General features: G+C 40.4%; 1 protein-coding gene across 2 annotated transcripts in view; it reads right to left on the bottom strand.

Moving 5' to 3' along the window:
- The window catches only part of CACNG8 (calcium voltage-gated channel auxiliary subunit gamma 8), a 174896-nt gene extending 147469 nt beyond the window's left edge, over positions 1-27427 (bottom strand). The window contains exon 1 of one of the 2 annotated variants that reach the window (XM_072110477.1): positions 27110-27427. In XM_072110477.1, the coding sequence (XP_071966578.1) occupies positions 27110-27167 (58 nt within the window). In that variant the 5' untranslated portion in view covers positions 27168-27427. The remainder of the gene's footprint in view (positions 1-27109) is intronic. The other variant, XM_072110475.1, reaches the window with a different exon arrangement.
- Between the last annotated feature and the right edge of the window lie 279 nt (positions 27428-27706).

The following is a 27706-nucleotide window of genomic DNA, read 5'->3' as shown; positions in this document are numbered from 1 at the left end:
CGCGGCGATACCTAATATGTCTGTGATTTTTACTGTTTGTTATGTTTTATATCCGTTCTAGGGAAAGGGGGGTGATTTGAACTTTTAATATTTTATTAATTTTTTTTATTTTTTAAACTTTTTTTTTTCTTTTTTTTTTCACTATTTTTTAGACCATCTATGGTACAATAACCCTAGATGATCAGATCGCTCCTACCATATACTGCAATACTACAGTATTGCAATATATGGCGTTTTTGCAGGTCTTACATTACAATGAGCCACTGGCTCATTGTAACGAACCTGCATAAACCATGTAGCCTCGTGTCAAGAGAAGACCCGAGGCTACCATGGTAACCGATCGCCGCCCCCCGATGACGTTCGGGGGCGTGGCGATCGAAAAAAAGATGGCGGCGCCCACGCGCCGCCGTCTTTTAAACGCCGCCCGCGACTTTGCGGGCGGCGTTTAGAGGGTTAATAGCCGCGATCGGTGCAAGCACCGACCGCGGTTATTAGCGGTGGGGGTTTTGTGCAAAATGCAAAAACCCCCACCTCTGTATGAAGAGGACTCAGCCCGTGAGCCCTCTTCATACTTCCCTTATACCTCTGCGCCGTAGAGCTACGGCGCAAAGCGTTAAGGGGTTAAAAGGAGGACGGTGCTTGGCATCATTGTTTCTCTTCTGTTAAGAGAAGAAAAATGTGCAGTCATCATTGCACTGTACAAAACTGGCCTAACAGGGAAGATTGTCACAGCTATAAAGATTGCATCTCAGTCAACAATCAATCACATCATCAAGGAATTCAAGGAGAGAGGTTCCATTGTTGCCAAAAAAGGTTCAGGGAACCCAAGAAGGACCAGCAAGCACCAGGACCGTCTCTTAAAAGTGGCCTGGAAACTCCCCAGATCTGAATCCCACTGTTAACTTGTGGTCAATCATCAAGAGACAGGTGGACAAACAAAAACCTACAAATTTTGACAAAATGAAAGCATTGATTGTGCAAGAATGGACGGCTATCAGTCAGGATTTGGTCCAGAAGTTGATTGAGAGCATGCCAGGGAGAATTGCAGAGGTCCTGAAGAAGATGGGTCAACACTGCATATATTGACTTGCTGCATTAACTCATTCTAACTGTCAATAAAAGCTTTTGTTACTCATAATATGATATTTCTGTATATGATAAAAAACATCTGACAAACACACATAAAAACCAGAGGGCAACAGATCATGTGAAAATATAATATTTGTTTAATTCTCAAAACTTTTGGCCATGTGTTTAAAATTATATAAAGCACAAAGTAAAAAGCTCCTATTGTGTCAAAATTATATTTTTTTTCAAAAAATCACTGCCAACCATGTATACAAAAATAACTTTTTAATTATAAACACAACCACCTTTAGCAACTTTGCAGCAATGATAAAATGCAAAACTCACATGAAATTTCAAAATTTCACTAAAATATGTGCAAATCCAGACTACATGTAAAAAAAATATATATTTTCCTAAGAACTGAAGATGTGAGGAATTCATACATACCCAACATGTGTATATTCACCAAATATGCAGCAAAGGGAACTTTAAAACCACAAGAGGCACCAAAGTATGGTGTGAAGTGAAGAAGATTTGTAGTGTAGCCACAAATGCATAAACATAAATAAACATTCTTCTCATAAATACATTACGCAAGCATCATGTAGAAAGTGTTTTTTGCTCCTATAAGATTGCATGAGGATAATCCCTGAATATTATGGAAGGTGGGCATTTCCATATAGGAGTAATTTTGACTAACATGCAAGGAAGGAGGAGCTTTCCTCCAAAAGGTAGAAGTAGTTGGTTTGGTCGGATCGGCGTGTCTGCTCCACTTGTCAGCACAGTGTGGACTTTTACATTGTTCAAGATGAAATGGTATGTGACTGGTAATGTGTATGTGGACTTTTTACATGATGCTTTCATAATGTATTTGAGAAGAATGTTTATGCAATTACATATACATTTTTGAAGAGAACCATTTGTGGTTACACTATAAATCTTTATACATTGAGCAGAGTTCGCCATATTGAATATGAATATTCAGTAATCTGGCTCCTCATGTACGGAACAGAGTGCAACCACATTTTTTGGTGCATCTTTAACATAGAACATGTGACACAAATATGTGACACTGCATGATAAATGTGGCGCATGATCCAACTATGCACCAGAACGCCCCATTTAGAGCTGAATTTTGTGTCGGGTATAGTGCAGCCACAACACAAATGTGTTGTGCACACTTTATAAATACATGTACAAGCTGTTTGCAGTCAAAATAACGTGCAAAGTCAGACAAAACACTGGTGCAGGGGCTTTATCAATGTGGTCCACAGAATCAATATTTACCTTATATGTGAGGTGCAAGCAGCTCCTCTCTACAGCATCCTCCAATTTCTCCCTGCAGCCTACTGGGTACAAATCTGATGGCTATAACTTATGACCTGTGGGACTAAGAATCTCACTTTTCCATATGGAAGGGGAGAATCTCCTCTTCAAATCTAACTTTGTATTTTTAAGTGCCAGGAAACTGGAGAAATAAAATGTTAAGTTTTATACATAAAAATTGTACCCAAAATTCTTACTTTAAACGAAAATATCTATGGTTCCGTGAGATTCTATTTATAACACTTTAAAGAGAGGACGTATCACATATATTTGAGATATGTTCTTTGCAGGGAAAGGCTCAAAAAGTTGTACAGTCACATGGCAGCAAAGAAAATGTCACTTCATTGCGCATGACAGGAGACAAGCAAGAGACGTCAAACCGCATGCGTGCCCTAGGAGGCGGGGATGCACCGGACCACCAGAGACATTGTGGGAATGCAGACAGGTAACTGACGCTGACATGCTAGGGAAGAGACGGGTGCATGGGTGTAATTGTGACCCGGACCTGGGTTACAGTATCAACCCCCCTTCGGCCTCCCCCTCTACTTGGCCTGGAGGAATTTCTGCAGAAGACCATGGACCACGATGTTGTCCTTGAGCTCCCAAGACCTGTCCTTTTGCCCGAATCTCTTCCAGAACCACTTCCCAAGAGAGACATGGAAGTTAATGGTGGGAGGAAGACAAAGCCTGTAAGCCACAGAGTTGATGCGCTTCAGCACCTCAAATGGACCCAAGAACCGAGGACCAAGTTTACCCGGAGCAAAGACAGGAGGAGGCCGGCGTTTCTTGTTAGCCTGGGTTTTGCTCCCACATGGATTTGAGATCTCTGACCAATTTTTCTACAGCATGAACATCAGAGCACACAGCAAGAGGAAGAGCTGGACGTGGAAGCTGACTATAAACAATGTAGAAGGGAGGGGAGGCGTTGGATTCAGACTCCAATTGTAGGAAAATTCTGCCCATGGTAACAGGATGGACCAGTTGTCCTGTTAGGCGGAAACAAAATTGCGTAGATAGCATACTAGAGTTTGATTAACTCTCTCCACTTGTCCATTAGACTGTGGATGGTACGCAGAGGAGACATCCAGCTTTACTTGGAGTTGGCTGGAGAGGAAACGGCAGAACCGAGAAACAAATTGAAACCCCTGGTCCGACACAATATGCAGAGGGAGAGTGGAATGAAGTGTGACATCTTAGAAAACTGGTCTGTAACCACCCAGTATTAACGGAAGATGGTGGAGGATCCTTAACAAAGTCCATGGCAATGTGAGTCCATGGGGAACTGGGTATCGGCCATGCTAGAAGATGACCTGCAGGTTTGAGGCGTGATGACTTGTTATGGGCACAGGAAGTGCAGGAGCTCACAAAATATCATACATCCTTGACATATCTGGCCACCAGTAGAAAAAAGATCTGAAAGTGATGAATCTCTGCACCCCAGGGTGGCCAGCAACACAAGAGCAATGTCCCCAAGTTAGTATCCTCTTCCGAAGAGCTAAGCAGACATAGGTCTTGCCAGGAGATTGCCATAGATGAACAGGAGCAATGAGAACCAGACGTTCCCCAATGACATCTAAGACACAATAGAGGGCATCGGCCTTGATATTCTTCTCTGCAGAACAGAAATGTATCATGAAATAGAAGCAGGAGATGAAGAGGGACCAACGAGCCTTTCATGGATTGAGACACTGAGCAGTCTGGAGATACAAGAGGTTTTTGTGATCAGTATTCTTCCAAAGCAAGCTTTATTGCCAGAAGCTTCCGATCACCAATTGATCACCAATATATGCAGCTGAAAAGATTTTAGAGAAAAAGCTGCATGTGAGAGTTCAACCCTTAGGCCCTTTCTGGGTGAGAATAACTCCAGCACCAACCGAGGAGACATCAACCTCTAACAGGAATGGTTTCTGAGCATCAGGCAGGGTTACTTCAGGAGATGAGGCAAAGACAGACTTCAGCTTGGAGAAAGGTTCTTTAGCTGCTGGAGGCCAGTGTTTAGAGTCTGTACCACAATGGGAGATACGAGGGAGGAGAAAAGCGGTATGAACTGCCGGTAGTAATTAGCAAAGCCCAGAATTATCTGGATAGCAAAAAGTCCTACTGGGCGAGGCCACTGAAATACTGTAGACAACTGGCAGGATCTGTAGTCCCTTGTCAAAGATGATGTATCCGAGGAAAGGAAGACCCTTTTGGTGAAACTGGCACTTTTCCAGCCTGGCAAATAGGCAATTAGCCCTTAGGCATCTGAGAACTTGCTGTATGTGGGCCCGATCGGACGCAAAGTCTGTGGAGAACACCAGGATATTGTCTAGATAGACCATGACACAGGTATAAAGTAAGTCTCTGAAAATGTGATTGACATACTCCTGGAGCACCGCTGGTGCAATACACGGCACGGAGTCCAAACGGCATAAAAAGGTACTTGAAGTGCAGATCTCCAGTAATGAAGGTGGTCTTGCAGTAATAGCATTCAAGGATGTGGATGTGATTATATGCTCCCCGCAGATCCAGCTTGGTGAAAACCTTGGCACCACATAGACGATCAAAAAGTTCAGTTATCAGAGGTAGTGGGTAGCGGTTCTTTCTTCACTGTAACTCTATTAAGATTGTGGTAGTCAATGCATGGATGGAGAGAGCCCTCCTTCTTGGCCACGAATAAAAATCCGACACTGGCAGGTTAGGAGGACTTGCATATGAAGCCCTTCTGTAGATTCTCCTTCCCATAGTCCGACATAGCCGCAGTTTCGGGTACACCCCGTGTCGGAGACAATCCCGGCATCATATCTATTGGACAGTCATAGGGCCTGTCTCTGCTCTGTATCTCTGAGAAGATGTCTGCAAACTCCATGTATGAAGCAGGGAGACACATCAGTGACTTGGTGGACACTGGAGAAGCCGTGGTGTATACGGGATGAGGTGCTCCCAAACAGCGAGACCGGGATTCTGGTCTATAGCAATGAATTTCACCGGTACACCAGTTGAGTTCAGGAGCATGGCATTGCAACCACGGGAGACTCAGTAGAATGGAAGACGTGGATCAGGGTAGGATATAGAATAACACTCTCTCTTGTAGGTACCAACGCACCAACTTGCAGGTACATGGGCTCGGTGCAGTACTGGACTGAATCGCAGAGAATCTGCCCACTGATGGAAGAAATGACCAGCAGCTTCTCTAGACGAACCACAGGAAAATTATGCTGAAAATAAAGAAAATAAGAGCATCCACGAAGTTCCCTGCATAGCCGGAATCCAGGAAGTCTTGAGCTTGAACCTGGCCACTTGTTTCAAAGCTGAGTAGAACTGGTATATTGAAGCATGGAGAAGCTTTGTTCTCACCTAGGGACGATTCTCCCAAGAACCGTAGGTGCGCGCATTTCACGACACGCTGGACAAGTCTCAAGAAAGTGCTCCGGCCTAGCACAATAGAGGCAGATATTCTCCTTTTTATGTCAGAACCGGCTCGTCTGTCAGGTGACAGACGAGCCCTATCCACCTGCATGGGCTCCTCTGAGCAGAGACTGAGGACGGCAGAGGTGGGTTTTGGAAAAAAGGAGCCAAGTGGGGCAGTCGACGGGTCCTGGTCTGCGCTTGTTCAAGACTCTTCCAAGCGCTCTGAGAACCGGATGTGAATCCGAGTGACCAGGGAGATGAGACCACTCAAAGAAGACAGTGGCATCTTTAATCTGTCCAGAAAGTCCTTTTTTAAAGGCCACTTCATTCCAGGCTAGCTCAGAAGCTAGGGTACGGGACTGAACCACATAGTCACCGACAGAAGGTCAGGGCTTGCAGTAGAGAAGCATAATCAGGAATGGAACCGGGATCACAATGGGAATTCACAATACAAGCGCAGGGCATAAGAAACAAGCTTTCTCTCGGGCTTGAGGAACAAAGTTCCAGCAGAGTATGCAGGAAAGGGACGGCTATTTATTAAATTAACAAGGCGGCTGGCACCAATGAATGGCACGCTGGCCCTTTAAAAGACAGGAAGCCAGCACATGGTAACATGCGCCGGGCCACCGGAGACATCGTGCAATCGCAGGTAAGGTGACCTGCCGCGGACATGCTATGAACTGTAACCTGTTTCTGACTCTGTATCCTGCCAGATTTGGAATCCTCTATCCAGCATCCTATTTATTGCCTGATCTGGAATCCTGAAACCACAACCTGATCCACAACCTTACCTGGATCTGGAACTGTGAACCTGAACCTTTTATCCTGCCTGAACCCCAATCTGATCCAGAACCCCCCTAATTCTTGTATCTTGCCTGATCAGTAAACCCAAACTTTAAAATAACAAAATATGGGTTATTTTGTATGGATAGATGGTATAGTGGCTTTTAGAATTTCCTTGCTAAGTTTTTTTATTGAATTATGTATATATTTTCAATTCTTGAGCAAAATGTTTAATCATAAGCATGCCTACAGAACACATGCCTGTGGTTGTTAGGGGCTGCAAGCTACTTGATTGACTGCGCCCAGGTTGGTTGGTCAACCGCCAAATTCAGTAGAAATGGAATATGGAATAAACTTGTTGGATAAGAGGGCATTGCAGTTGTTTAACGAGATGGTCCATATCTTCTCACTACTACTACTACCCACAAAGAAAATTTGCAGAAGAACTTATATGCTGCTCAAAGGTCATCTGTGCAGAAAATATTCATAATCTATAGACATTTACAGCAACATAGGGCCAATTCTGGTCTTTTTGCTTGATCCCCTGCTTCGGCTCACCAAATTTACAGGCAAATCTATAAAAAGCATCTACAATCTGATCAGAAAATGCTGACATTACTAACAATTGAGAAAATCCACACATAGCGCCAACAGATTACTGACACCCTGTGACTACAGCACTACACATGCTGATGCTATCCACTAGTAGTCAGTTAGTGATAAAGACATCAGTGGCATGTAGTCCATTCAGGAAGAAGATTTCATTAATGCTTTCTCCCAGCTGTGCATTATCGCTGCAGAATTTTCCACAAGATAGTATATAAGCAGGGCCGGATTATACAGCCCCCAGCAATTACTTTATAAAGCTCCCCAGCAATCACTGTATACAGCTCCCAGTGATCAATATATACTGCTATCCTAGCAACCACTATATACAGCTACCACAGTAATCACTATATACAGCCCACAGTAATAAATAAATATGGCTCCCCAGCATTTACTATATACAGCCCTCAACATTACCTATATAAGTCCCACAGCATTAACTTTATACAGCCCCCTATAATAACTATAAACAGACCCCTATAATAACTATATAACTATATACAGACTCCCTATAATAACTATATAATCCCCCTATTATAACTAAATACACCCCCTATAATAACTATAAACTGCCCCCTATAACTATATACTGCCCCCTATAACTATATACTGCCCCCTATAATAACTATATACAGTCCCCCTATAATAACTATATTGACTAGTTGACCAGTCAGAAGAAGACTAGCATCAACCTATCAAATGTATTAGAATTTTGTACTAATCAATCAGAATTGGATTGAATATTAACCAATTAGAAGTGCTATTTAAATAACTAATCATAAGCTATTGTTTGAATTTATGTTGAATAAACATGCTAATAATTTAAAAAGTTACATCTGGCACTCCCTGTTAAAGGTTGTATAAATAAAGGGGCTTGACCCACCCACAATTGGGATATTTGCGGAGTTCTACTCCTGTCTGTTGATCTCAGTTATTCTTCCGTTGCAAGGTCATTCACCTACAACACGTGAAAAGATCCACTGTGTGGCATACCTTATCTGCTTCTACACTATACACAGACAGAACCCCCATATGTGCTTTAAACAGATAGCCTCCTAGGTAAACAGTATACAATGACCCCTTGTAAAAATAACTAACACTTGCCTCGAGCACTCATGCCACTGCAGTCTCTCCTCCTTTTCTCCTGATGGCAGCGTGTCTACTTTGACACAGGCTGTTGCACATGATGATGTCACTGTATGTTGTACAGCAGTAAGGGTTATATAGAGAGGGCAGTTGCACATGCTGGTAACTGCTGGGTTTAATCATGGTACTGATCTCAGCACCAAACAGCAGGTGTGCTTGTTGGCACCGCCATCTTTAAAATCCAGTTGGTGCCCCCTGGGACATTGGAAGGTGTCGACCAGTGCAATGACAGCCGTCATGAGGATATGTATATTACAGGCTTCCGGAGGTAGTTGTATGAATAGTTCGACCCCCTAAGGTTAAAGTACTCAACTGGGCCTGCTATAATAGTGAAAAAATGTTTAAATAAATATCCAAAAATTTGGGAAAAGATAGAAATATTCAAATCACCCCCCCTTTCCCCAGAACACATATAATAATAAACAAGTAAAATTATAAACATGTAATGTATCCCAATGTTTCAAGCTGAGTGATCAAAATATAAAAATTATTATTTCTGGTGGTGAACCCCGTAATGGAAAATAATGCCTGATTTACCACTTTTTTTGCCATACGCAACAAATAAAATTTAAAATGATAAAAGTCACCAATAAGTCGTACAGTCCCCAAAATTGTATCAATGAAGACATCCCCCAAAAAATGACACCTTACATAGCTCCATATATTGAACTATGAAAAAGTAATTGCGGTCAGAATCTAGCAAAACTAAGCATTTTTTGGACAAAATATACTTTTTTTTTCATTAAAACATAATAAAACCTATATAAATTTGGTATCTCTGTGATTGTACCAACCCAATGAATAAAGAGTAGGTGTTATTTGAACTGCACAGGAAAAGATGTAAAAACAAAGCCTGTAGGAATATGGCGCAACTGCCTTGGCAATTATACCACATTTGGCATATTTGTTCGAGCTTCCCTATACGCAGAACAAAATACAAAATGGTGTCACTAGAAAGTACAATTTGTCCTGCAGATGATAAGCTCAGTAAGGAAAGGGTTAATCATGTAAAGGTGACCTGCAAAGTCAGTGTCCACAAAAAATCATATGTCTTTTGACAATGTCCAGAAAAAGAAAACTGAAAGCCGGCTCACCCACGTAGCAATATATTTCCAACCCAATGCTCAGGTGTCGGTAGAGAACAAGACAACTCCGAAGTCCACATATAATCTTTCAATGCCAAAAAGTTACTTGTCCAGCACAGGAGACACACGTGTATGGTGTGTCATGATCATGACTAAGATGCGGTAGTGTCGAAACACATCAATCTGATTTTATTCTGCCACTGTATTTGGAATGCAACATGTAATGCAATAAAGAAGATTTTCCACCAAATACGTGTGTCTCCTGTGCTGGACAAGTAACTTTTTGACATTAAATTTCTTTTGTTTCTTATCTTATTTTATCTGACAGCAGCAGAAGAAGGCTGTAGCATACAGCAAATGAAAACAAATTTTACCAGGGATCAGTGGCCCCAGTGGACCCTGGTGCAAACTTAGAATTGGGTCCCCCATATACCTAGACCCTCATTGCTGCCCCCATCTCATCAAGTCCATTAAGTCCCACCTTTAACCCCTTACTTACCAAGCCCATTTGCCCATTTGATGCCCAAAGCCTATTTTTCAAAACCAGCATGTGTCACTTTATCTGGTTATAACTTTAGAACGCTTACCCAAGTGTTTTTGTGCTTATGTTTCGGGACATTTTGTACTTCAAGTTAGTGAGAAATTTTGGTTGATTATTTTTTTTATTAATGAAAAAAGGTGAATTTGGTAAATGCTTAGAAAGAATTAGCTTCAAAATGTTCTGTTTTTCAAACTGATAGTCTTATTACCCAAATTAATTACTAACTAACATTTACCTCGCTCCCCACATTCAAAAATCAATAACTGATTTACTTTTCCGTGTACAGAGCTGAATGAGGGCTTCTTTTCTGCATAGCAAATTTTACTTCCTAGTTAAAGGGGTATTCTCGTCTGGGCATTAACATTCAGTTTGATTAATCTGCCATTAATAAACATTTCTTCAATTACATGTTATTAAAAAAAAAAATGTTCCTGTGTGAAGATAATTTCTCATAAATGTAGTCATGTGGTCCCTTAGAAACGAGATAGCTTCCTCGGATACGGCCACCTCTCCTGGAGGGATTGCACAAATAAACAAATGGTTATTGTATATAAAATGTCCGGGAGTTACTGTATGTCGCACAGCAGTCCTGTGGTAATGATTGCTGAATCCTGGTGGTCCGGCAGGACTCTATAGTGCAAGTCTGGCCACCGCTGCCAGAGTGTGACGTGGTCGTATCTGAGGAAGCTATCTCGTTTCTAAGGGACAACATGACTACATTTATGAGAAATTATCTTCACACAGGATTATTTTTTTTAATAACATCCAATTGAAGAAATGTTTATTAATGGCAGATTAATCAAACTGAATGTGAATGCCCAGACGAGAATACCCCTGGTAAGTGGAAATATTATATAAAATTTGGCAAGAACCCAAATTTGCGCCATTTTCTTGTGAGCTGTCTTCACATCTTTCACTGTACATTCCAAATGGCATCTGTAATATGTTCTTTGATTCGATATGGTCATAGGGATACCAAATTAATATAGGTTTTATTTTGCATTAAAGGTTTTACAAAAAATTAAAACCTTCTGTACCCCCCAAAATTATTACTTTTACCATATTCTGACTCCAATAACTTTTTCATACTTAGGAGTATGGAGTTGCCACCATTTTGGGGACTGTACGACCTTTAGATCAATTTTCATTACATTTTTTATGTGTAGCAAAACAGCAAAAAAGTGGCGATTCGGACACTTGAGCACATTTTTTCCATGGGGTTTACCGCTGGGAATAATAATTTTTATATTTTTTACAGATGTGTGTTTTTTTACTTTTTCCACTTTTTTTTCCACTATTTATTGTTTTACATTTGTTAAGACACAAAAGGTATATCTGAGAGGTCAACTTCAATTACAAATATCAATTCAAAACTTAAATCACCAGCCAAATAACGAAAATAAAACATAACTTTAAATTATGCAAAACATTAAAATACTACAGACCTAGACCACATTCCATCTGTCAACACCATCCAGATGGAGAGTTATTAAATCAATACAATCCACAATGCACAACAGGGAAGATCACAAATATGTAGGTAATAATAAAATGGAAAGATCTCAACCATATGGAGGAAGTAGAAGCCGAACTGAAGAGCAGGTACATAAAACCATTGTTGCCACAGGAAGTCCCAAACCAGGAGTAGATGAACATACTGCATCTAAGTCTCCCTGTAACTGCTCTGTCCCTGCTCCCCAGAAAAGCTCCTGTCCTGACAAGAACAGTCCCAAAGAGTCCCTATACACCTAGAAATTCCTAGGTCTGCCTGCAAATGCCTTCCCAGCACATTTCCAGACCAACCAGAAAGGAGGATCTTTCATCAGGGGAAAATCAAACAGAGTGCATAAATGATATCAAGCTGTTCACCCCAAGGACAGTGATCCATAGAAAACACAGTGGTGCATGTTAATGGCGGCCATGCCAGACGGCATTAAAGATGGCATGGTGCTAAGAGGAGAGGGAGGGAATCCCCGCCCTCTGCAGGTACATAGATACCGTGGTCACATCACATCATAAGACAGCTCTCTTCCCTGCATGGTGGGCCCATGCAGACCTTAGTTAAGTCGATGGAGAAACCCGTCAGCCTAACCTAAGGCCGCAAACTGTATTGCACTCCATCACTTACTGTATAAATCACTGAGGGGGATACGAGAATATGCTAAGTGGTTAAAACATAACCATTATTAAAAATGCCTAAATTATAGAGATAACAAAAGCTAGATACACTAAACTGTGTATTAAAAGTCAAGATCCAACCCCAACTTAAACATGATAAATGTTGATACATGCTAGAATCAATAATATGTATTGGGAGGCCAAGTGCTGATGTGTAGAAGAGAGTCTGTTGCCTCACAGAGAGAGAGACCACCCTCAGGGTGCCCTCTATGCACTTAGATGGAGATACTGGGATCCTCTCTATCTACAGCTAGTTCTCCTAGTTTGTTATTTTGTTATCTCTATATTTTAGGCAGTTTTAATAAAGGTTATGTTTTAACCACGTAGCATACTCTCGTATCCCCCTCAGTGATTTATGTTAGAGAGGTGAACAAAATTGATATCTCTACTCAGTGATAGATCACTTACTGTATAAATCAGTCGTAGCTTCAACCTTCTACCTCTGATCTGTCCTGGTCTTCATTTTAGTGGGCTCCTCACAGATGACAATTTACACAACTTTGATAACTTCTCCAGCCATTATTTATTGTTATAGAATTCACCACAAGATGTATTCAGCTGTGTGTGCCACTACTGTGCCCCTAAAAATACCACAGTCACTTGCAGTATAATGTCAAACTATGTCCTAATTTATATGCAATATATAATATATTACATTAATATAATACATTTTGTACAACAACTACATTCTCTTATTAATTTATGTTTAATCACCTTATAATATACTGTCCAGGAGGGGAAACCCTTATAATATACTGTATAAAGAGGTATAAAGAGTAGCAGCTCCCCTAAAATATATTGTCCAGTAGTTCCTCATCCCTGCAATCTATGGTCCAGGAGCCCCCTCCCTATAATATGCTGTCCAGAAACCCTACCCCCAATAATATACTGTTCAGGAGCCCCATCACCTTAATTATTACTGTCCAGGAGTCCCTTATTAATATACCTTCCAGGAGTAGCCCCCACCATAATATTCTAGGAAGGAGCTTGTCCCTCCCTAGTAATATGCTGTATAGGAGCCCATTTTCCACCTTCCGTATAATATGATATATTTATATAACATATAATACTAATATGTAACATATAATACTGTCCAGGCACAGACCCCTTCCCTATATTATATAATCCAGGAGTGCCTCCCCCCATATAATGTACTATCCAGTAACAGCCATTTAAAAATAATAAACATATTACTTACCTCCAGTCTGGCGCTCCCTGCACTGTCTTAAAGATACAAATGGACTTGATTGACTATCCTTTCTCATGGGCCCGCATCTGCTGCCCAACAGATGCAGACCCTTTCCAGCCCCGGACCCAGTCAGGGTTGCATTTCTTGCTCTATTTTGAGACGTGTTTGTGGGAATAGGGAGGAACAGCTTTCCACTAAACAAGTATTTTACCAGCAACTACATAACATATGACCTTTAGTAAATATGGCATTATACTGTATATACAACATATTATGAACACAAAAAATGTTTAAAATATTTACTGGATGAGTAGTTGGCATTTGCATCAACCACAAAGAATACAATCCCTTCTACATATTCTGTTTGTAATAAACAAAGCTTATGTTTGCCTTTAATTAGTGGCCACGCCCATGAAATGTAAAAATTTAAATGTAAAAAAGGCTACAACAATATGAAAAAAAGAAAAGACAACAATTTTATTACTTCAAGGTAAGGAAAGTAAAATCCTGACTGTCATTCTTTACAGCTTTTGTTGGCATAATGGCTATAGGTTTAACTGCCACTGTAGGCAACTATTGCTAACCTGTAAGTCAGTGTTTTATACATAAAGAGCCTCAAAACAATAAACTGTTATCCCTATTCATGTTTTAACAGAGGACACACATTGCTTTAAAGGGATCTATTTATAGACAGCACTGGTAAGTGCATTTTCTTCCTTCTGGAGGAGAGCCTGTTCACATACTTTTTTTCCATATGGAGCAATACCTGAAAAAGACTTTGTAACTCAGCAGGATCACCACAGTTAGAATCAACAAACCATAGCAGAGCTTGTGTTGGATAAAATGGACCGTAGAGTTATGCAATAGCTATATTGAATAATGTAAGTTAATAAATGATATATGTGTAGCCTGCATTTATATTTTGGTAAAAAAATAATAGTTTCGAGGTGGTTGTGCAAACAAAGGCTCAGCAATTATATTTACAGATATGTTTAATATGTGCATTTAACACTTTATCAGCAGTATTGCAAAGAGTGTTAGCTTACCTCTATTAAAAAAGCTGTCTAGGAATTCTTTATGTTTTAAGCTGTGGTTTATGCTGTGTGGTGTTTAAAAATAAAAAAGAACTTATACTTGCCCCTCTCTTTACAGATATGTTTAATATGTGCATTTAACACTTTATCAGCAGTATTGCAAAGAGTGTTAGCTTACCTCTATTAAAAAAGCTGTCTAGGAATTCTTTATGTTTTAAGCTGTGGTTTATGCTGTGTGGTGTTTAAAAATAAAAAAGAACTTATACTTGCCCCTCTCTTTCCACTCCCATTCTCCTGTGCTGGCTTCTGTTTGTATACAGAGACCGACATTGACACGCATCTACAGCCATGTACAGCTATACAGCTATATATATTGGTGTTTTAAGGTTTGGAAGTAAGTTATTCTTTATGTGTACTATAATGTGTGCTCTTGACACATTTTTGACATATTTGGAGTAGTTTTGAGCAACCATGTCTTATGAATGGGTGTGGTATAGCGGTATACGTGCTACAGTACAATTTGAGGTAATGGGAAAAACATTTTCAGGTTCAAGATTCATTTTTCTCTACTTGGTGCGAGGCACTTTTTGTAAACCAAGTTGGTTAACCAAGTAGTCGACATCATTGAAAATGTTTTTGTATTAATAGAATAATTCTGCTTCACTTTTCAGAGAAATTCACTTCCTATTAACATCGGGGGTATTAATCAACGAAGCAATGAGTCACTTGTTAGTATTCATTTAAATCTTTAATTTCATTGCAATAATCTATCATTTCTCGATAACAAACAGCAAATGTTACAAATGCTTTCTCAATCATGAGGGCCTAGAAAGAAGATGTGTATTTATAGTAATGCATTGTGTGTCATAATAGTTTAGTGAATGTTAATGCAGGGGCTCCTAAAGTGAAGTACCTAGTTAAAAAATAAAGATTAAATAAATGTTATTCAAAGTACATTGCTTTGGTATGCTTATATATGTAGTCCATGTACAATTACAGATTTCAATTAATGCTAATATTTCTTTGGGAGGTCTAGTACATTGGTATGCAATCTATCAACCATGAATCAAACAAACCCTAATTGCAGAAAATTCCAAAAAAGTTATTTAAAGATTATATTTAAATGGATAATTTCTTTTCTTTAAGTGTATTAAGTCCCAAACTGTACTAATTTTGAAATGTCTAACTCTATTTTACCTTTTGGATAGCTTATTCTGTTTTGTTTTAAAATCTATTTTTATTGTTTTTTTAATGCATATATACATCAGATATAAAAAACATAATACATTGGTTTTGAACAGTTGAGAGTCCCCGGCGAGAGTTGCATACCCGGACACTGTAGGACTTCCTTTGGGCATGAGTGAACTGCAAACATTTCTTACAAATATTGCATAATACAATATATCAGTCCAGACAGAATGTTAATGAGTCAAACAGTCAGGAATTTTGCATATAAACCATAAATAATGAGAGGATGAGGAAACCTATGAACTTCGATGTTAATATGGAAGTATGTATTACGTGCTAAGTAGTGCTAAATAACAGGTACACAGCCTTTATGGATAGTGTGGCTTATTAAGCTTAATGTGGTTGTTCTACACAGCAGGTTTGATTGCTCTGGGTTAAGGATGGACCCTTTTCGTAAAATTAGAAGGTCAAATTTGTAGGGCTGGTTATCTTCAAAGAGGGAAGTATAAATAGAGGTGGACATGTTTGTTGGTGAGAAGAGTAGGTTCAACCAGGGAATTGTTACGCCAAGAGGCGAAGCACAATATATGATTTGACGCCATAGGGAGACTGGGCCTAAATGATAGGAATGACCTAAGTGTATTTTTAGGCAGAGATTGACCATGGGGTAATTCCTATGTGTAATATAATAGAAGAAGGCACAAAAAATATGTGTCCTTGCCTGCATAGTCTCAGGATGATCATCAAAAGAATATGGGGAGAAATAAGTGTAATATGACGGTAATGTCCTATATATAAGTTTCAGTATATGTGTATATATGATTACTTAGTTATTTACTTCCCAATGTATCCATTTCTGTGGAAAAAGAGATACATATACAGGACATTGTATATGTTTGTGTGCCAGCAACTGGTATATACACTCACCGGCCACTTTATTAGGTACACCTGTCCAACTGCTCATTAACACTTAATTTCTAATCAGCCAATCACATGGCGGCAACATGGCATGCATTTAGGCATGTAGACATGGTCAAGACAATCTCCTGCAGTTCAAACCGAGCATCAGTATGGGGAAGAAAGGTGATTTGAGTGCCTTTGAACGTGGCATGGTTGTTGGTGTCAAAAGGGCTGGTCTGAGTATTTCAGAAACTGCTGATCTACTGGGATTTTCACGCACAACCATCTCTAGGATTTACAGAGAATGGTCCGAAAAAGAAAAAACATCCAGTGAATGGCAGGTCTGTGGGCGGAAATGCCTTGTTGATGCCAGAGGTCAGAGGAGAATGGGCAGACTGGTTCGAGCTGATAGAAAGGCAACAGTGACTCAAATCGCCACCCGTTACAACCAAGGTAGGTAGAGGAGCATCTCTGAATGCACAGTACGTCGAACTTTGAGGCAGATGGGCTACAGCAGCAGAAGACCACACCAGGTGGCACTCCTTTCAGATAAGAACAGGAAACTGAGGCTACAATTTGCACAAGCTCATCGAAATTGGACAGTAGAAGATTGGAAAAACGTTGCCTGGTCTGATGAGTCTCGATTGCTGCTGCGACATTCGGATGGTAGGGTCAGAATTTGGCGTCAACAACATGAAAGCATGGATCCATCCTGCCTTGTATCAACGGTTCAGGCTGGTGGTGGTGGTGTCATGGTGTGGGGAATATTTTCTTGGCACTCTTTGGGCCCCTTGGTACCAATTGAACATCGTTGCAACGCCACAGCCTACCAGAGTATTGTTGCTGACCATGTCCATCCCTTTTTGACCACAATGTATCCAACATCTGATGGCTACTTTCAGCAGGATAATGCGCCATGTCATAAAGCTGGAATCATCTCAGACTGGTTTCTTGAACATGACAATGAGTTCACTGTACTCAAATGGCCTCCACAGTCACCAGATCTCAATCCAATAGAGCATCTTTGGGATGTGGTGGAACGGGAGATTCGCATCATGGATGTGCAGCCGACAAATCTGCGGCAACTGTGTGATGCCATTATGTCAATATGGACCAAAATCTCTGAGGAATGCTTCCAGCACCTTGTTGAATCTATGCCACGAAGAATTGAGGCAGTTCTGAAGGCAAAAGGGGGTCCAACCCGTTACTAGCATGGTGTACCTAATAAAGTGGCCGGTGAGTGTATTTCTCCTGGGATTGCCAACTTACTACCGAGATCGCTCCGTCTGTCTATTTTTACTATTTACTTGTATTTCTACATTAGGACACTGCAATAAAAGGCGATTTGCCCTATTGCACAATTATGTGAGGACAATAAAAACAAAAAATAAGGCATAATATCACTTTATATCCGTTTATAGATTGTGCCTCAACCGATCTAGACATATCTTAATCACGTAGAAACTACTCTTAGAGAAATAAAAGCATAATTACCGCAATCTCGGCGTTATGCTGGCATCCCCTGGATCACTGTTCTTTTAATGGGTATTTGTTGTTGTGTTGCCATAGCAATGTGCACATCACTGGGGGTGTGTACACTCTCACGGCTCCCGGAAGTGCTGTACCGTATGATACAAGGCCGTCACATCACCGGAAGTCGTGTTTAAAAGAGCATCCCCAGAGACATGCCTTTGTAGGCTTGAGAAAGCGCCACACAGGCGCGAAATGGCCCGTCGCTTGCCGCGGTCTGCAACCTGTCCATGTCATCACTCTGTTGGTTTCAATAAAACTTCCGCACAATTTGGTGAGTGCCGCTTCATATTCTCTTTAAAAAGTACTATATCAACCAGGGAGTCCAGGTTTTCTGGTATTTTGGGTGATTTTTGTTTTGGAAAGCACAGATTTCTTCCATTCTGCAGATATGTGAGACTTTATTCGCCCATTGGGCCGGGGTTGATGGGGTACGTGATTTCCAAAGGGCTGGAATAACGGATTTCGCTGCTAGGATGAATTGCAGCCACAGAGTTCTATTGAATCTAGTTGTGTGAGAGGTAGGTAGTAAATTCAGGAATGGAATTGTAGGGGAAAGTGTGGGTGCCCCCAGGCATGAACAAGTTATTTTTGCAGTAATAGAGTCCCAGAAGTAGCGAATTTTGCTGCATTCCCACCATATGTGGAGGTACATGCCTTTCTCATGTTGGCATCTCCAGCAGGTATCAGGGATTTGGAGATTAAAGCTATGCAATGCCACTGCCGTCTTGTACCACCTGCTAAGTTATTTATAGGATGTCTCTTGGAGAGTTATGCATGTGGATGGCCCATGGCTGTGGAAAAGTATCTGGCGTATTTCTGAGTCTGGTAACGAGTTTCCTAGTTCTTTCTCCCATGCTGGTATAGAGTGGGGAGCTACTTTTGAGGCATCTGTCAGTAACATTTTGTAAAATGTGGAGATTACTTTGGTGGTAACTGATTTGGAGGCGACAATCTTTTCAAATTTAGTAGGTTCCCTGAGGATATCCCCTTGGTGAATGAGCGTCTTGAAGTTGGCTCTCGATTGAGCATATGTGAGGGTGTCTATGGCTATGTGCGGGAACATTTGTGATAGTTGTTTGAGAGTGGGAAATGCTCCGCCACAAAGTATATCACATATGACTTTCTTTCCTGTAGTGTAAGGTCTGGAGGGTTATGTGGAGAGGTCATACCAAGGAAGTATCCCACTTTTGTGATCAGGGATGGCTATGGGCCAAAGGGCTTTGTACCTTGGGTTGTGTGCCTTTAAAGGGTGCCTTTGTGAAGATGTTAAGTGTCTTAAAACTTTGCAGATCCTGCAATGTTTGAAAAGTATGTTATGTGAGGAAGCTCTGAGTAAGAGTTTCTTAAATTGGCATGTATAATTTGGAGGAACAGTTCTTTAACCAGTCCACAATTCTGTTGAGCTGAATAGGCTTGTAGTACCTACATATGTCGGGAAAGCCTACCCCTTTGTCTTGTTTAAGCCTTATTAGGATATTAAGAGCCAGTCCATGTCCTGCCCAACCTGAGATATTTCTGAGTATCCTCCTCATTTTAACAATGAACACCTTATTCTGCTCTGAAATTACAGTGATGAAGAATTTTGTCTAGTTCTGTCATACATTAGTGTAACCCCTTAATCGCTAAAACAAAAAGTTACACTAATAAATTTCAAAGTTTGCCTACTTCTCCAGCTAATCTAGTGTCAGAAGCAATGAAGTTCAATACTCTTGGTACTGCTTTAAAGTTATGTCTAATTTTCCAAAATTATACATTTTATCATCTGGTCATATTTTGGTTTTCTAGTGCTGAAAATTTGTAAGCCCTTTTTCACATTTCATTTATTTTTTTTTCTACCTGTTGGTTGACATCATGCCAAAACAATGATAACATTTTTCTCGTACAATGTTTCCCACCTTTGGGAATGACACCTTTTTTTGTGCAGCCACACAATCTTACCTGATTAAATGTCTGATATGATACAGTTACGTATTTCAACTTACACCAAGTGTTGGAATGCGTGACATGACGTGACTTTAGACAATGTAAGGGTCTTTGTGGACAGAAGAATAGGCCATAAGTGCCTACAAAGCTCCTAATACAGATTGTATAAACAGCCTAAATCTGATAACAAGAACAGTGCTATTAAGCCTGTCGGGTCTAAGGCTATCATGACTGGAAGACACTTAGGACAACTGCATGTCATTACCCCCTGGGGATTCTCCCAGATCTGGGGGGAATCAAAGCCTCAAATTACCCTTACAATTTCCCTGTATTGTACCCTTAATAAATCCCCTATAAAGATCCATTGAATCCAAAGAATATTGTTGTTAATTTAATATTAACTGGCACCCCAAAACTAAGCAGATTTTACACCAAGCTATTGGTAGTTTAGACTTGCACTGTGTTAGGCACAGAGAGCAGAAGAGCAAATTCCAGTTATATGATAGTATAACATCATGTCTGACAAAGAAAACAAGTATAGTATTATACTAGGAGGTCCCCAACTTAAAGGGGTATTGCCATGAAGACAAGATTCTTTATTGTGTAAACATCACTGGGGGATTCAAATGTGAAAACCTTCTTTCATGAGCAAACCCTTTTAACCCCTTAAGGACGCAGCCATTTTGTAGCTTAAGGCTCAGTCCCATTTTTTGGATTCTGACCTGTGTCTCTTTATATGGTTATAACTTTTGAACACTGTTACTTATCTAAACGATTTTGAGATTGTTTTTTCCCCACATATTGTACTTCATTTTAATGGTAAATTTTGGCTGATAAGTTTTGTGTTTATTTACCAAAAAAAGAAAAAATGATGAATTTTTTGAAAAATTTGCCATTTTTGAAATTCGAAATCATTGCGTTTTTAGGCAAATAGATTTACCACCTAAATAAGTTGCCAAATAACATTTTCCATATGTCTACTTTACATTTTCGTAACTTTTGAAATGTCTGGATAACTAATTTTGCACAAAAACAGAAAGGGCGGGACTAGCACACCTGAAATGAGTATAATGAGGGTCAAGGCTATACACATACAATATGAAACTCAAAAGGAAACAGAAGTATGCCAAAGGACCAAAAAAAGGTAAAGTATAAACACATTTTTATTGATATACAAACTACACCACAACACAAAAAAACAATAAAAGCATTTAAAAGTGTGAACAACACACAAACAAGCAATCCAGCAAGAAGACCTAGCATGTGATAGTGCTGGTCACCGCTACAAACCACCAGCTCCCCCTCCAGGAATCACACTCCCCAAGCCGCACAAAATCTAGAGAAGTATCTATTAGTAAATAAGATATCCAATGTGTGTGGTCAAAGCAGATGATCCTGGGAGAATCAGCAGAAGTAAACCAACAATCTTACAGCAGAATTATATGTAAGCAAATACAATGAGGTGTATGTAAAAGATGAATACACAAATCTACCTGCTACAAACCGGGATGGGCGCAAAAGGGGAGGTGGGAGGGAGCCGGGGCACACAGCCCCACGCGTATCGCCACCCAACTGGCTTCCTCAGGGGTGTCATGGTGTTGGCTGTTGTTCCATTTACATGCTGGCATCTCTCATGGAGCAAAACGAGCCGCAGCTGATGACTTCAGGTCCAGACCGGAAGTCTAGTATATCTCTGTCATGTGCATGTTCACGTGGTCTGAAAAGTTAAAGTGATCACGCATGCACCAGAAAATGGCGCACGCGGCTGCGCATGCGCCAAAAACTGGTGCACGCTCCTGGTCGTGTCCTCTGCTGTTCCCCAACGGTATAACACAAGTGTGACAGGTGAATATGTGAGCTAGCATCGTGTAAGAAATTATCCCAAACCCACGATGATGTGCAAGGCTTGACATCGTGCAAACAGACTCTGGGATGCGTCAAGCAGTCTGGAGTCAGAGAAAGGATGCATGGATGTTATGTGATGGTGTATCTTGAACTATTAGATTACAATTGAGAAAATTGTGTGCAAGTGAATACATATTTAAAAATCCTACTAAAAATGTGGTACAGTATAATATAATTATATAACTAAATGCCATACTAATCTGGATAAAACAGTTCATTATACATTTATGTGTCAATAAATAAAAATATGCCCAACAAGGGTATTAATAGCCACGCATATACCAAAAAATGTCCATTCATTCTTTCATGGGCCCATGAACCATACATCCACACACCCATTCACCTAGCATACCAAAGTGCAAAAAGTCTGTGTAGAAATAAAAAAGTTATTGGGTATACAATAAACCCTTAAGAGGACAAGAGGAGCGGATGCCAAGCAACATAAGAACAGGACAACACAGTATGATACTATAATCGATAAAAACAATTGTATCTCAAGTAGAAAAATCATAGAATTAGATAATATAACAATCTTATATCATAAATTTACAAATTCGACCGCTAGTGCATCCCAAAGAAGAGTCGAGTTTTTTGAAGAGCAAGTTGTCCAGTTCGGATACACAATGGATGTTACTATCCGATGTAGTCAGAAGGTCAAGAAGAGTCATGGGATAGATCGGTCAGACATGAATCTCAGAGGAAGAAGAGCAGGGTGGAGCCTAACCTCAAACGGTAAGTATAAAATAAAAGGAGTCAGATTAAATGATACGTGCAAGGAAAGAAGGGGAGGGAAAGGCAGGAGGAAGGGGAGGGAGAGGAAGGAGAGGAGGGGGGGAGGGAAAGGGGGGGGCGAAGGGGAGTGGGGGAGGGAAACGGGACTGGGTGAAGCTGCCGAGTGCATGATGTGAAATGTGGTAAAAGTAAACAGTGGTGTTGTGATAAATGCCCAATGGTGCTGTGAAAGAAATGGGAAGAGGTAGAATAGATGTGTGAAATGGGGATGATAAACATTCACCAAGTGTGGTGTGGGCTACTTACTGACCCAAAGGATGAAAACGTGATCAAGGGGTCACATGAAAACCAATTACCATGCCATGTAAGGTGACCCAAGGAGTGAAACGTGTCAAACCAAAAGAAACAGTGGGGGAATGAACATGCCCTAACATGGGGCGTGTAGGGTAGAAGTGAAAGTATGTGTGTGTGCCAGAGGCTAGCAGGGTGCGCTGACATAAAAAATGTGAAGACTAATGTCCTACTTACCGCTTATAAAACCCACCAAAGAAAAGATCTTCATTCTTCCCTAATGGGGCTTGGCAGTTCAACCGGAAAATCCATTTTGATTCTGCCCTCAGAAGGGCTGGTGTGATATCTCCACCACGAATGTTAATTTGTAATTTCTCAGGCCCACTGATACGAAGTCCTTGTGGGTCACCCCGATGGTATTGGGGAAAATGTTTAGCCACAGTCGTCAGAGTCTTACCTTGTCTCAAGTCATTGTTGGCATTGGTGATTGTGGAAATATGCTTCTGTGCCCGTTTTCGCAATTCTTGCGTGGTTTGGCCCACATACAACAGAGAGCAAGGGCATCGTAGGCAGTAGATGACGTTTTTGGACCGACAATTTATGAAGGACCACCAGTTGAAGGTTTCTTGACTGTGTGGGGTCTGGAACACAGCCCCCCGTTGTATGAAGGGACAAATTGAACAGCCCCCGCAGGGGTATGTACCATTAAGCCGTTGACCATGTCCTAGGCTGGTGGCCGGTCTTTTAAAGTGGCTGTGTGTGAGTGAGTACCGAAGGTTTCTCACCTTCCTAGCCACACCTCACGGTTTTTCCGGGACATGCGGTAAAAGTCTGTGGTCACTCTTCAATATCACCCAGTTCGTACACAGTATCATCTTGCCACTGATTATTGAAATTAGTTACCAGGACCGGTTTGTCATCCTTTGGTCTAATTGTTGGTTGAAAAGTCGTACTGCGGTCAGTTCGACACGCTCTCTGATATGCCCTTGCTATAGTTTTACGTGGATATCCCCGATCTTGAAATCTCTGTGACAATTCTTTAGCATGGCTCATGAATTGTTCAGGTTCACTGCAATTTCTCTTCAAACGGAGGAATTGTCCCACCGGAATAGCATTCTTCATATGTTGGGGATGAAAACTTGAATGATGTAATGATGCTATTAGCAGGACTCAGCGCAGTACAGTTGAGGGTTAATTTTCCTGACAGGTTTTCTTTAAATAAAGGAGCCAGCACCAGGATTGTCACATCATTATACAGGCTGTCAGTCATGTGTATAGGAGTATTTCATACACACAGGCTGCAGGGCTTGTGCCCTTCAGAACCAGGGAGCACATGGAGCAGCCAGAACCAGTAGTGTCACATCATAATACAGATTGTGACTGATGTGTAGGAGTATTCCATACACACACAGGCTGCAGGGGGCTCGGCCACCAGAACCAGGAAGCACATAAAGGAACCAGCACCAGATGTGTCACATCATTAAACAGGCTGTCAGTAATGTGTATAGGAGTATCTCTGTCACATACAGGCTGCGGGGGGCGTGGCTGCCAAAACCAGGGAGCACATGGAGCAGCCAGAACCAGTAGTGTCACATCATTATACAGGCTGTCAGTCAAGCACTGGGGGGGTGTCTGTGCCTCCCACCCATGAATAAGCTGGACAGCTGAATATGATAATGATTTATTGGACCTCTCTCAGATCATACAGTTTTAGTAACTGATAATTTAAGTTAACAGGCACGTAGATGGACAATGTAGGGATTGGGGCAGTGCATTCTAATAGCAATTTATGAAAATATATTAGTTTTGAGGGTTAATTTTCCTGACAGGTTTTCTTTAAATAGTTGTGGCCTCCATTTGTGGACATCTTGTAAACACAGCTAAGGGCTTTCGGGAGGACCTGTACATATGTACATTTGAGGGACAATCCTTTGGTTTCATAGAGAATCATGTAATGCTTAATTTCCCCTGTGGGGGAACTACAGGATATTCTCCAGAGATGACAATTTATCAATACAGGTCCTAGTAGGAGGGCTTTCTGTGATCAGCTTACCCTTTTCCCACAAAAGAAGTGCAAACCAAAACCACTTTTTTAGTAAAAGTATATAAGGTATTTAAAAAAATCCCTTGAAGACATTTGATGTGAATGTACGAACCTAGTTTTCCAATTATGTGGTCTATTTTTGTGGTCTGTCTTGCAAATAAATTGCTTTAAATACCAAAACAAGCTTTTAAATCGGATGATACAATAAGGCAAAGCAACAGCATGAAATCTGAGAGCCTATACTTCTACAGTATACATTGGAGCATGTAAGTCAATAAATTATTCCAAGTTGCACTCCTAGGAGTAGCAGAAGCTCAAGAAGTGCATCTCACCCCACTGTATGGAACATGTGAGAGTGCGCACACCTCAAGGCCTTTATTTAGACTAATGCCATAATCCTTTTTTTTCTTATTATTAGAGCTACATTTATTATTTGCATCTTTTCATATTGTACAAAACACAGCCATAGTTTATTATCTTCAGTTTAAGTAATTGGCTACTTTCCATAGAAAGATAAGAAAATTATATTGCCTGGCTATAGTGAATTACTAAGCACAAAGACATTATTCTATGCTTATAATCTATGAGGTGCCATTGCGAAATGTGACCTCATTAACACTTGAAATCCTGTAGGGGGCTGCAGTTTATCATGAAAAATGTATAGGCAACACAAGTTAATATTCCCTTGAGATTTTAAGGCCTTTTTTTATATTGCTTGGTGAAAAAGATTGATTTGTATGTGTCCTACTGAAGGGAGGACAATTAAATAGGTAAATATGGAATTATATGGGGTTCAGTTTGGGCCAGTATCTGGAGATTCTGAGAGCCTTTGCAGTTGCACCAAGGAGACAGTTAACAAGTGCACAAGATCAATGAAATTTGTTGTAACATATCAATACATCCTGTTATTACCAGTAAAATCTATTTAATTTCATATATACTTAGCTATATATATTAACTATGATTTACTTTATTCTTTTTAGTATAAAGCAGTTTTAGAACCAGAACCATACATATGCTACAAACATGCCTTTATGATTCATGATCTGTTTTGCTGGGTTTTACACTTTAAGTATTCAATAATTTGTTTTAGTATTAAGTGCTGCTTTCATACTTGGGCAGAAATATAAGTTGAATTGAGCATAATGTACACAAACAAAATATGCATAAGGGTTTCTATAAGAGCCTAATTAAAAATGCACCGCTGCTACCCAAGCAAAAACAGCTCACCAACAGTAAAGACCTTCAATCTCGCTGGAGAAAGTGGAATTTCTAAATCCTCTCCCCAACAAACCAGTGGCCACCTGCCCAGAGCGTGCTGCAGGGTTGGAGGGAGCACTTTCACTTAACATGTACATTTTGGTACATGAGAAAGAACATGTCAGTATATCAAACGCCACTGATTGGGAGGAGGCAGAAGGACAACAGAAATAAAACAGAGCTGCTTCCTGAGCCTTCTCATGAAGACATGTATATACATATGCATACCATTCTCTAAAAAAAAAAATATATATATATATATATACCATACAATAGAGCAAATGGCATCTACCAATAATAATTATATGGACAATTTATATGTGCATAGGTGTATGAAATATACAGTATTGATATATGGATCACATCCCACCTCGTAAAAGCTATGCAAATCTCTAAAGCAAGATTAAGTCATATAGTGAGCGCCCTTCAGCAGCCTTGTGCTAAGTGAAACACAGCAGCAGGTTATAGAAACTGCATATTTATTATTCCTTGCAATAAATGTAAGCAGTCAAATCCCATATAGTGTCATTTCCCTATACCCGAACAACCAGTCTCCATAATTGCCAGCATTTATGAAATCCTCTTAAAATAACAGATAAAGCAAATTGTTAACCAAGCAACCAAGTATCTGTTGCATTTTCCAAATGGATATGTCAATTTAGAAACAAAAGAGGGGAATGCAAATGATTCTTACGGTTATTGGGATTAGATTTGGAGAAGATTTTTGTATAAAACACATTTAGGGTTTATTTGTTTCCAATAATATTTGAATAAATCTATCAATACATCTTGAATGTACATAAAGACAAGCAAATACACAGCTTGAAGTATGTATCATATATATATATATATATATATATATATATATATATATATATATATATATATATATATATATATATTCACAGCATAAAGAAAGTGCCATGGAGAAGCCTGTCTGCTCCCCACCATCCTGAAGGTACCATGGCATTGAAATGAGCCTCTTACCTTTGTTATAAGGTGTGCTTTCTTTGCTGGGGAAGCGTGTCTGTATATATGGGGGCATCAGAAGATGCTTCCCAAATCCCTGGATGTCTTAGCTCCTCTCTCCCTCATGCCCTGGAAGGTTCTGTGAAATGGCGTTTATTTTAAGAGGGGATATTTTGCAGAAAAGGAGAAAGACTTCAACATCCTGTTATTATGTCACTGGGAGAAACCACTGTGAAAAAAGTACATGAGAGAAAAGGGGAGCGATGGAGGGAGAGAGAGAATGAGGCAGAGAGCATGAACACAGCGCTGCGATTCATGTGGGGGAGGGGAGGAGAGGAGAGGCAGATGAAGGAGTGCGACTAATACATGGATGTTGGCTTAATAGCTGCTGAATGTGGTGACTACAGAGAAGGATTTACAGCTCGGAGGGAGCTGCTGCAGGATGATGTCTACTACCCATTTATTGGCACAATGAGGCAAATGGTCCATGCCTGTGCACAGTATGGAGGAATAGGAAAGAGAAGACTAGTTAGTGGCAGGGGTGATGCCACTGCTAGCTGTGGTGACTTGCAGCACTCCTTACACTGGTACAATGCACTGACTCTGGTTAATTCT

The sequence above is a fragment of the Engystomops pustulosus genome, chromosome 6, assembly GCF_040894005.1.
Source record: "Engystomops pustulosus chromosome 6, aEngPut4.maternal, whole genome shotgun sequence".
NCBI classification, from domain to species: domain Eukaryota; kingdom Metazoa; phylum Chordata; class Amphibia; order Anura; family Leptodactylidae; genus Engystomops; species Engystomops pustulosus.
Note: the sequence above shows the minus strand (reverse complement) of the source record. Positions and strands in the feature narration are given on the sequence as shown.